Source organism: Erinaceus europaeus, chromosome 17 (assembly GCF_950295315.1).
Source record: "Erinaceus europaeus chromosome 17, mEriEur2.1, whole genome shotgun sequence".
Taxonomy (NCBI): domain Eukaryota; kingdom Metazoa; phylum Chordata; class Mammalia; order Eulipotyphla; family Erinaceidae; genus Erinaceus; species Erinaceus europaeus.
The window spans coordinates 76,456,469-76,467,465 of NC_080178.1; the positions used below are offsets into that span (position 1 = coordinate 76,456,469).

General features: G+C 49.7%; 1 protein-coding gene across 2 annotated transcripts; it reads right to left on the reverse strand.

Annotated features, from left to right (window-relative positions):
• Positions 1 to 5,311: 5,311 nt before the first annotated feature.
• CALCB (calcitonin related polypeptide beta) lies at positions 5,312 to 10,591 on the reverse strand. Of its 2 annotated transcripts, XM_060177113.1 has the most exons (5): positions 10,299 to 10,591; positions 9,443 to 9,537; positions 9,089 to 9,226; positions 6,449 to 6,633; positions 5,312 to 5,760 (listed from the first exon to the last, which is right to left on the reverse strand). In XM_060177113.1, the coding sequence occupies exons 2-4, from the start codon at positions 9,526 to 9,528 to the stop codon at positions 6,474 to 6,476; spliced, it is 384 nt and encodes a 127-aa protein (XP_060033096.1). In that variant the 5' UTR covers positions 9,529 to 9,537; positions 10,299 to 10,591; the 3' UTR covers positions 5,312 to 5,760; positions 6,449 to 6,473. The 2 variants fall into 2 exon arrangements, with proteins under 2 accessions (XP_060033096.1, XP_016048236.1); XM_016192750.2 differs by lacking the exons at positions 5,312 to 5,760; positions 6,449 to 6,633 and adding an exon at positions 7,705 to 8,184 and having other exon boundaries at positions 10,299 to 10,577.
• Positions 10,592 to 10,997: the final 406 nt, after the last annotated feature.

The following is a 10,997-nucleotide window of genomic DNA, read 5'->3' on the forward strand; positions in this document are numbered from 1 at the left end:
GTTGGGTAGGACAGAGAGAAATGGAGAGAGGAGGGGAAGACAGAGAGGGGGAGAGAAAGACAGACACCTTCAGACCTGCTTCACCGCCTGTGAAGCGACTTCCCTGCACGTGGGGAGCCAGGGCTCGAACCAGGATCCTTACGCTGATCCTTGCTCTTTGTGCCACATGCGCTTAACCCGCTGTGCTACCGCCCGACTCCCCATTTCTCTCTGTCTTATCCAACAACAACGACATCAATAACAACAACAATAATACCTATAACCATAATAAAAAAACAGTAAGGGCAACAAAAGGGAAAATAAATATTAAAAAAAGAGAAAGGAAATAAATGCCAGAAACATTAGCTTCCTAGTGCAGGTACCAAGTCCCAGTGATAACCCTGGTGGCGGGAGGGAGAGGAACAGTGGCACCAGGAGCAATAGATCCACCTTGCAGGCACACAGCCCCACTGATAACTCTAGAGCCAGTAAAAAAAATATATATATATATTATATTATATATATAGTTTTTGCTGTTGTTATTATTTTAATTCTGCTAATGTATTTTCAGTTATAGATAGAATTATGGTTAGATTTAAATAGTTTCTATTTGGAGAACCTGAACTGGAATTGGTGTATTGCACCAAAGTAAAAGACTCTGGGGTGGGTGGATGGGGGTGGGGAGAATACAGGTCCAAGAAGGATGACAGAGGACCTAATGGGGGTTGTATTGTTATATGGAAAACTGAGAAATGTTATGCATGTACAAACTATTGTATTTACTGTCGAATGTAAAACATTAAGTCCCCAATAAAGAAATTTCAAAAAAAAAAAAAAGTTTCTATTTGGAGATACTTGAGTAAATTTTCTTTTATAATTTTCTATTATCTTTATTGGATAGTAACAGCCAGAAATCAACAGGGTAAGGGAAGACTGAAAGACAGAGGGGCCGGGTGGTGGCACACCTGGATGAGCGCACATATTACAGTGCAGAGGAACCTGGGTTAGAGGAAGTCGGGCGGTGGCGCAGCGGGATAAGCGCAAGGACCGGCATAAGGATCCCGGTTTGAGCCCCTGGCTCCCCACCTGCAGGGGAGTCGCTTCCCAGGCGGTGAAGCAGGTTTGCAGGTGTCTGTCTTCCCCTCCCCTCTCCATTTCTCTCCGTCCTATCCAACAATGACAACATCAATAACACCAATAATAACTACAACAATAAAAACAAGGGCAATGAAAGGGAAAATAAATATTTTAAAAAAATTTTTTAATTTAACTTAGGTTTGAGCCCCTGGTCCCCACGTGCAGGTGGAACGCTTCATGAGTGGTGAAGCAGGGCTGCAGGTGTCTCTCTGTCTGGGCTGCAGGTGTCTGTCTGGGCTGCAGGTGTTTCTCTGTCTGGGCTGCAGGTGTCTCTCTGTCTGGGCCGCAGGTATCTCTCTTGTCTGGGCTGCAGGTGTCTCTCTGTCTGGGCTGCAGGTGTCTCTCTGTCTCTCTCCCTCTCTATCACCTCCTTCCCTTTCGATTTCTGACTGTCTCTGTCCAATAAATAAATAAGGATGATCGAAAAAAGAGAGGCAAGGACAGGGAGACACCTGCAGCTCTGCTTCACCACTTGCAAAGCTTTCCCCTTGCAGGTGGGGGGCCAGGGCCTCGTACCCTGGTCCCTGCTCATTGTAACACGTGCGCTCCACCAGGTGCACCACCACCCTTATGTTAATATGGCGGGACCGATGGCACAGGACTAGGAAGCACTGACCGGATATTGATCATGGCTGAAATATGTGAGTAGTCCATTCAGGTTTCTGTAACAACACAGCACACTGGGTGTCGTGATGCCGGAAGCCGGGGACCTCACACACACACACAGCCCGGCTGACGTCAGCCTTGGGGACAGAGCGGACCCTGATCTGCGCAAGCGCACAGCCAACTGTGGGCGGGCCGGTCTGCGTAGCCGCGCAAAGCATTGTGGGTGCACCGGGCAGCCTTAAAAGCGCGGGCAACCGGAAGCCCGCTCCCAGTGGCCGCCGCTCCTTGTGCCGTGCGGTCACGTGTAGGCTGAGCAGCCTCTACCTGTGCCTGGGCTGCTACTTGTTCAGCTCATGGGACTGAACTGTTGAGAAGTACTCACGGACTTTATGGATGGACCTAGAGTATCCTTAACCCCTGATGATTGTGTTAGGTTTGTGACTGTGATGGTGTCAGGTCTTCAAGAGAACAGGAATGGAGCAACCAGTACAAAAATTCTTTTTAAAATATCGTTATCCGTGACCATCTGCAGGGGAGTCACTTCCCAGGAGGTGAAGCAGGTCTGCAGGTGTCTGTCTTTCTCTCCCCCTCTCTGTATTCCCCTCCTCTCTCCATTTCTCTCTGTCCTATCCAACAACTATGACAATAAGAATAACTACAATAATCAAAGAAGGGCAACAAAAGGGAATAAAGTTTTTAAAAAATAGTAATAAATTATAAATAATAAATTATCAGTGACCCCCTGTGGCCAGGAGTTTTGTATTCCTTAGGGCAGCTCCTTGCAGTGCTGGCTAATCCTCCAGCAGAGACCCCCGGACTCTCCTTATTTAGGCAGCGGGGAGACTGCGAGCTCTGCAGCCCAGCCCAGGGGTGGAGGAGACAGTTCTGCTCAGGTATAAAAGATGGGAGAAGGCTGAGGGGGGCACTGCTGTTGGCGACACGCCCTTTTGCAAAGGAATAAATGCCTTGCTTCCACTCATTTTTTTGCCTTGATAAGTAATTTTAATTGGACGTCATTTACAGCCATTGTAATGGAATAGAATTCTCCACACGGGTTAACAGTAGACAGCATAATGGTTATGCAAAGAGACTCGTGCCTCAGGCTCCAAAGTCCCAGGTTCAATCCCCTGCACCACCATAAGCCAGAGCTGAGCAGTGCTCTGGTAAAATAATAATAATAATAATTTTAATATATATATATATTGTAAAAAGGGGATGGGTGGTGGCACACCTAGTAAGGTGAACATGTTACAATGTGTAAGGACCCAGGTTCAAGCCCCCAGCCCCCACCTGCAGGGGGGAAGCTTCACGAGTGATGAAGCAGGGCTGCAGGTGTCTCTGGGTCTCCCCCTTTCCTCTCAACTTCTCTCTGTCTCTATCCAAAGTAAATATATATATATATATATATATATATATATATATATATATATATTTTAAATTCTCTACACAGAAATTACAGTACTCCACACCAAGTCAGGTGGCTGAGTGTGAATTTGATTTACGCCTGCTCTGCGGAGGGTCCAGCCCAGGGAAAACTCAGGCGGGAGTTACCCAAGGACTGAACGGCTAAGCACGGCCACAGCATCTTTTTACACTGTTGGCAGCAGATGTCAGCACTGGTTACATAGAATACTTTGCAGTTGGGCTAACAGACTTGGGCTGTTTACCTGAAATCGAATGACTGGGGGGCTTTTAGGCTTGCACCCCATCTTGGTACAAAAACATCTTGTTTTCCTAGAAACAAACGTCCTGTCTTCCCTAAAGCGGCGGCAAGGCTTACAGAAGTGGAAAGTTGGCATTGTTCCTACTCTGGGTATGGTAAATTTTTAAGCATTCTGTTATTCTGGTGCCTGACTCCCATCCGGGTTGATCTCTGAACTATGCTAGCAATTCCTTGATTATACGTGTACCCAATTTTTAAAAGTATTTTATTTATTTATTAGTATTTTTTTAGAGAGACTCAGAGAAAGGCACAGTGAGAAACATTGCTCAGCTCTGGCTTATGGTGGTGTGGGGGATTGAACCTGGGACTTCGGAGCCTCAGGCATGAGGGTTTCTTTGCATAACCATTATGCTATCTACCCCCTGCCCCCTGTACCCATTTTTAATCCTCACAATGACAATTGCCCTAATAAAATTTTGATTCCTTTAAACCTACTCCTAGCAGTCCCTCCGCCAAATCCATGATGCGCCACAGCCTAAGACCCTTTTAATTTTTAGTTAAAACTGGGTGGCTTATAAACTATATTTAATATAGAATTCTAGAGACCAGGAAGTGCAAGCCCGTGAGTCAGGATCCGGTGAGAGTTCAGTGATAACAGCCTTCTGGAGGAAGGCAGCGGGGCATTCCCTCGGGCCTTGTCTGTAATGTCATTAACCACATCTGTGAGTAGACCACCTTTATATTAACCACATCTGTGAGTAGACCATCTTTATGACCTAATTGCCTCTTTAAAGCTCCACCTCCTACTACCACTTCACAGATTGTTTCAGTTGAGAAACTGGGGCAGCATGCCGACATCTGACCCATAGTGCCCAGTGATGTCGAGAAGGGCTTCACAAAATCAGAAACAGTCAAGGTCGCCTGTGTGTTTAAATTTTGTGCATATTTTCAAAATTGAAGAATCTCTCCAGTGAGGAAGGAAGTTAGATCGAGGTATGGCTCACAGGTCTTCGGAAAACATCAGGAGTCATTGTTGAGAGACATTTAGGGGTGGGGGGGGGGGTGACACACCTGGTTAAGCACACATGTTACAGGGCACAAGGACCCAGGTCTGAGCCCCCACTTGCGGGGGGGGGGGGGACCTTCGCGAGTGGTGAAGCAACGTTGCAGGCATCTCTCTGTCGCTCTTCCTCTCCATCTCCCCCTTCCCTCTCAATTCCTGGCAGTCTCTATCCAATAAATAAATAAAGATAACTAAACTTTTTTTTTTCAATTAAAAAAAGAGAGAGAAACATTTTAGTAATGTAGTTCCAACTGTGAATTCTGGAAACCAATACCTGACCATCACTTTGACCTTGGGCTTCATTTTCCTGCGCCTTCATTTCCTGGATGTCAGGAAGAAACAATAGTGGTGTCTACTATTTGTCATAAAGATTAAATGAATGAATAGCTATAAAGTACCTCTTACAACATCATCTGGCTCACACTAAGCCCAGCACACGAGCTTTGAGGAGATAAATCTGACATTTAAGGAGGCTTTTTTTTTCTTATTTTTAATATTTATTTTATTTATTCCCTTTTGTTGCCCTTGTTGTTTTATTGTTGTAGTTATTATTGTTGTTGTCGTTGTTGGATAGGACAGAGAGAAATGGAGAGAGGAGGGGAAGACAGAGAGGAGGAAAGAAAGATAGACACCTGCAGACCTGCTTCACCGCCGGTGAAGCGACTCCCCTACAGGTGGGGAGCCGGGGTTCGAACCAGGATCCTTATGCCGGTCCTTGTGCTTTGCGCCACCTGCGCTTAACCCGTTGCACTACAGCCCGACTCCCTTAAGGAGGCTTTTAAAGGGGCAAATGGTGGTGACTAGTGTTACACAGAAAACCTTTGAAAGGAAGCAACCCAGTCTTGAAACAAGTGTATCCAAAATATGTCTTTAATCTTGATGAAGTTCACAAATGCAGAATATTGACATTCGCTCAAACAAATAATACAATAATCATCTTAGACAACCAGGCCTTTCGTCACCTGTCCTGTGTCTCCCCAGAGACCACGAGAGGCCCAGTGATTCCATGGGTCCTTAAGACCTGCTAGAGCGGCCATCATCACTAGGGTGGCTCTCACAGGACAGTTTGCTACCAGATAAGCCTGGGAGAGACGCCATCGCAGTTAGGGCACAAAAAGAACTGACTGTAAAAAAGATGTAGATGGATATGGAATGAGCTTATTCTTGCATTATGTTTCATTCCTTTCAAGTGACAAAGATGCTTTTAATCAATATCTATTAGGATGCACATGTGTATATCTTCCATGGGCCTCCTCACCAAGTTGTTGTCCAGAGAAATAAATAGAAGTGGTGAGTTCAGCTTCATGGCAACCTGAGAAGAAGAAGAAGGGAAAAAAAAATTTCACAAAGAGAAAGAGGAGGGGAGGGAAAGAGTAAAGAGAGAGAGAAGCAGGAAAGTAAGGTCAGGAAATGAATAGCCAGGCAAGGGAGATAGCATAATGGCTATGCAAACAGATTCTCATGCCTGAAGCATCCAGGCCCCAAGTTCAAGCCCCCTTGTACCACCATAAGCCAAAGTTGAGCAATGTTCTGGTTAAAAAAAAAAGAAGGCCACAGTTATTACTGAAAAGAACAGTAATTGACACAGACAGCATTACAAATTATGAGTATGAGATGTGAAGAGACTTTTAAAGGGGCTTTTAAATGATGGTGTCAGCAAGTCCACATAGTCACTGCCTAACAGCAGCATTGTAACTACCGGCACCTGAGCCCGTGAGCATTGACTAAAGGTGGGGTACTTCCTGAGCCTTCACCAATGCCATGAGGCCCTGGCAGAGAGTTATTCTTTGTCTGGTTGGTTGGTTGGTTCTAGTTAATCTCCAAAAGATGACACCACAGCCTATCCTAGTGTTCTAGTTTCAAACTAAGTTGGGGCAGAAACAGCAGGAGGAGGACTTTACTTAGAAAAGACCCTACAGAACCCACCAGGCTTGCAGATGAGGAGGGTCGCCTCTATATCCGTCCCCTGCCCACCTGACAGACAGTACAAGGCCAGTCACCTTCTTCCTCGAGTCCTGTTGCTTCTCAGGCCTGCAGGTGTCTACGGCGACGGCCAAAAGCTTCAGAGCCCACATCTGTGGGCACGAAGCCACTCTTCACCACACCGCCAGACCTGCTCAGCAGGCCTGCCAGCCGGTGGGTCACACAAGTGGCAGTGTTGCAGGATCTCTTCTGGACGGTGACACTGATATGCAGGGTGGAGACAGAAAAAGAAAGCCGGTGAGTATGAGTGAGAGGCTGAGGTGGGGAGCCTGCCCCTCAGGACCTTCCTAAGAACCAAGGCACTTCCTCGAACCACTTAGGAGCTAAGTGTGTTGGTCCTGAAAAGCAGTTATCAACGCTGCAGGGAGAAGTGGCCTGGCAGCGTCCGCTAGGAGCCCTACCCAAAGATGTCCACAGCAGAAAGCCAGCTCCCAACCTTGCATTTATGATCCTCTGTATATGATTCCTTTAGGGTCAAGAAGGAGTGGTAATGTGGTCTGGGAGGTAGAGCAGTGGTAAAGCTTTGGACTCCCAAGCATGAGGTCCCGAGTTTGATCCCTGGGCAGCACATGTGCCAGAGTGATGTCTGGTTCTTTCTCTCTCCTCCTGTCTTTCTCATAAATAAATAAAATCTTTTTTTTTTTTTTTAAAAAAAAAGGAGTGGTAAGGGGGGCTGGGCAGTAGTACACTGGATTAAACGTACATTGTACGAAGCACAAGGATCCTGGTTCAAGCCCCCGGCTCCGCACCTGCAGGGAGGTCACTTCACAAGCAGTGAAGCAGGTCTGCAGGTGTCGAATATCTTCTCTCCCCCTCTCTGTCTCCCCCTCCTCTCTGTCCTATCCTATTACAAAAAAAAATGCAATAAATGGCCTCCAGGAGCAATGGATTTATAATGCCAGCACCAAGCCCCAACGATAACCCTGAAGGCAAAAAAAAAAAAGTGGGAGTGGGAAGTAGAAATCTAAGACCCTCCAAGACCCGCTGGGAGTGTACAGAGGTAATACCACGGTGCCGTGGAGCAGGACTACTTTCCTCGGGAAACGAGAAGTACTCTGAAGTCTTACCTGGCCAAGATTCCAAGAACAGCATCTGCATCCTCCTCCCCCTCCCAAGGAGTGCTTACCTGTCCTCAGCACATCTGTTCTAGAGGCTGGAACTGCTCTGGAGGTGTCACTCACCAAGCCCTGTGTCCAGTTACCCTGAGGCTAAGGCTACTTTTAAGCACAGTGCCTGAGGTCAGGGACCCAAGTAATGACCGCCACTGTGCAAATCGATTCAAGACGTAGGTTTATTTGCCAGTGATGTGACAGGGAAGGATGACAGAGACACGGGAGACCCGCAGACACCCTGGGGTCTCAAGATGCTCCCTTCACTCTCTTATTTCTCATGTGTGCGTCCAGCTATTTCCTCCTTCCATCTCCAGGTCCCCACCATTCTCTGTCAATTTGTAAAGCTACTGTTGCCAGCTTGAAGAATGATCTGAGTTAAGTCTGCACGCCTGAATTTCATCAATGAGAGCAAGACAGGAATTCAGGAAGGGGTGGAAGGACTTGAGTTGGCATCCTGAGGCCCCCCAGACGGGAGGTAGGGGACCCTCTCCAAGCTGTCGACTAAGTCCCTTTTCTTGCCAGGTGAGTCAGCCCCGAAGCCGATGCCAGATAACATATGAAAGTTGTTCAGGTTCTTCGAGTGGGCACTCAGTAAGCAGGTACTCAGTTTACTGCACCGCTTAGCTTTGGAGGTGTCCAGGCTGCAGGGAGAGAAACATGCCAGACAATACCATGCAACGGGTCTGCCCCCGGGGGCAGGCATGCAGAAGAATTAGACAACAGAGGGGGTATTTTGAGCAGGTGCTGGAGGGGTGGCAGAGGACCGCTGGCACGCACATGCTTCATACTGACAAGAGAGAGGCAGGCAGAGCCAGGCAGTGTGGGGAAGGGCCGCACTGGGCACTGGGCAGGGGTGGCATTTCCCCCGCAGTGCTCATGCTGCTTGGCCCGTAGTGCTCTGCAGAGCAGATCTCGGGGTGGACGCGGAAGCAACAGCCGCCTCTGCGCAGGCAGTGCTGGGGCCAGGCCAGGAGCTGGCGTGTGCTCCATGCTCAGGGTGCACAGTGAGGTAGGTGAAGCTGGGAGGGGGAGGCTCTCCTAACTTGGTGACAACATGCACGGACGGCCCCAAGGGCCCCAGGTGTGGAATGATCCTCCAGCCTGCCCTCTATAAAGCTTTGTGGCCTAGCCTTGCAAACGTGAAATGAATTAACAGCTGACATGAAAGGACACTACACACGGACTAGGGCTCTAGAATATCCCGAGATAGTGACCAGGTAGATATGGAGTAACACTTTGCAGTGCTAATCTAGCCAATGCTGGGAAGGCTCAAAAAGGCAAGACCAGTCCCCAGAGCGATTCCGCGTTTCAGTTCCTAGCGCCTTCTAGAAATGGAGTATCTTCATGACTGTTTAACACCAGAGTCCCTCCAGCTGTATTGGGACATCTTACAAGGAGACAGACAGTGGTGTCCTCCCCACCCCCAGCCCCCCAGGCCCTAATGAGAGACAGACAGATGGCTGGAGTCTTGGTCAGATGTTGTCGTTCCTTCCTTTCTGGGGTTTGTTCTCCAAGATAGGCTTAAGTGGGGGTGGGGAGTCATACCTGGAGTCCTCTGTCTCCTGCTCTTCCTCCAGCTCCTCAGCCTTCCTCTGTACATAGGCCTTCACCAGCGCAGCCAGGAGGAGGCGTCCTTCCTTCTCACTGAGCGTCGCGGGGTCAGGGAGGCTCTCCAAAGCGGACCTGATGAGGAGAGGCAAACCCAGTGCAAGCCTGCCTCCACCCAGGATAAGCAGCCAGGCTTCTGGGTCCCCTTGACTTCTGGTAAGGATGAAAGGACATCTCCACTCCCAGCTAGCAGGGGCCCCAGGCCCGAGTCCCCCAGCCCCTGCCCTCCCACTGCTGTGAATTCAGAAGGACAGTAGGAGAGGAGTGTTCTCTTGGCTCCAGCTGTCTCACCTGAGTGGTGCCGCCTGGAGGCTGCCTGCCTGGCACAGGACCAAGATGCTGAAAGCCAAGAATGAGGAGGACTTCCCGAAGCCCATGACTCCTCTCTGTAAAGAGAGAATGACGTTACACCCAGACAAAAGGACTCTAAACTCCATTCCCCACCACTGCTGCAGCTGCCTCCTGACCTCAGGCAAGTCCCTTCCCACCCCTCCAACCACACCCCACCCCCACAACTCTACTGATCACTTGCCAATTAATTTGCAAGACAGAAAGCAGGCGATAACTTGCTTGGTGTCACATGGTGGGGGTGGGGCCCTCTGTGATCTTATACTGCCTGTCCCATGGGGGTGCACACTGCAGTAAACTCGCCCCCCTCCCCATCTAGGGCCACGTTCTGAGCCCACAGAACACCCTGTAATAGTGGGTGCTGGATGCTAGCACCTCGAGCTAAGTCCAGTGATCTACTGGACTAACTGTTCTGAGACAACCCCCCCCAAGTTCTTGCCAACACTTGAGGGATACTCCCAGGCTTCAGGCTCCTCAGAAGAAGGCTCAGGGTTCTACTTCCCTGGGACCCAAACTGGTTATCTGGGGGGCACAGAGCAGGCAGAGCACTGCAGCAGCTGGGCCAGTAGACCCATCTGTGCTCACAGAGCTCTCAGTGCCCAGGCTCAGCTCTGGGGTGCTTGGGGTTGGGGTGGTACTAGTTAGGAAAAAAAAAAAGAGCAAGCAGTCTGGTGGTGCCAACTTGCACCTTCTCTCCAGCCAGTGTGCCAGGGAGCTGGGAATGCCCGGCTGGGAGGCAAAGCAGGCAGAGGGAGCAAGACTGACAGGACTTTGTCCCAAGCAGTGAAAAGTTTCTCACCTGGTAGCTGGAGTTTCAGGAGAGCACGACTGGCCGATCCACTCAAAGGGGCACACCACCAGCTGTGGGCGGCTGACTGCAGAGCTCTGGGTTCTTATGTGGGTGAGAGCAGGAGGGGAGGGGGGGTCCCTGCCAGCCCCAGCAGCCAATCCAAAGTGGCCTGGACCGACCCAGCTAGGTGGCGTCATGCCTCCCGCTCCAGTAGGCTAGGAGGGGAACCATCCTCCCGGGGCTGTCATTTGCAATGAGGTCATTGTTGAGGGAGTCCGAGGGCTGGACAGCCTCTGCCTCCAGAAAAGTAGTGGCAAGTTGAGAGTGTGGGGGGGCCAGTGTTCTCCAACTCTGGGGGTACCTGAACTGCAGCCTCCACACCCTTCTTCTGCCATCTGGGAGGCTGGACTGTAGCTCTGAGTTCTGGGTGGTGGGGGGAGGGGGTCAGCTTTGAAAGAGCCCCCTGGGGAGAGGGGCTGTGGAGGAGGAGCGAGGCCTCCACAGATCTGTGCCCATGGGCCACCGTCAACTTGCTGTTGTCTCTACACTCCCCAGGCCCTTTCTCTCTCCCTCCATCGGCTCCCCACTCCACCTTGCATCCTCTCTCCCTGCTCCAGCTAAGTTGTTCTTTTTCCAGTCTAACTAACAGCTAAACCTCCTTCCCTTAACCCTCTTTCTCTTGGGACAAATGGGAGTGGAAGAGAGGGC

Excerpts from the sequence above, each read along its gene's own strand:
- CALCB (XM_016192750.2), bottom strand. The coding sequence starts at position 9,528 with ATGGGCTTCGGGAAGTCCTCCTCATTCTTGGCTTTCAGCATCTTGGTC. Across the intron at positions 9,227-9,442 it reads CTCCAGGCGGCACCACTCAG|GTCCGCTTTGGAGAGCCTCC; the intron begins GTGAGACAGCTG and ends TCTCCTCATCAG. Across the intron at positions 8,185-9,088 it reads CAGGAGACAGAGGACTCCAG|CCTGGACACCTCCAAAGCTA; the intron begins GTATGACTCCCC and ends CTCTCCCTGCAG.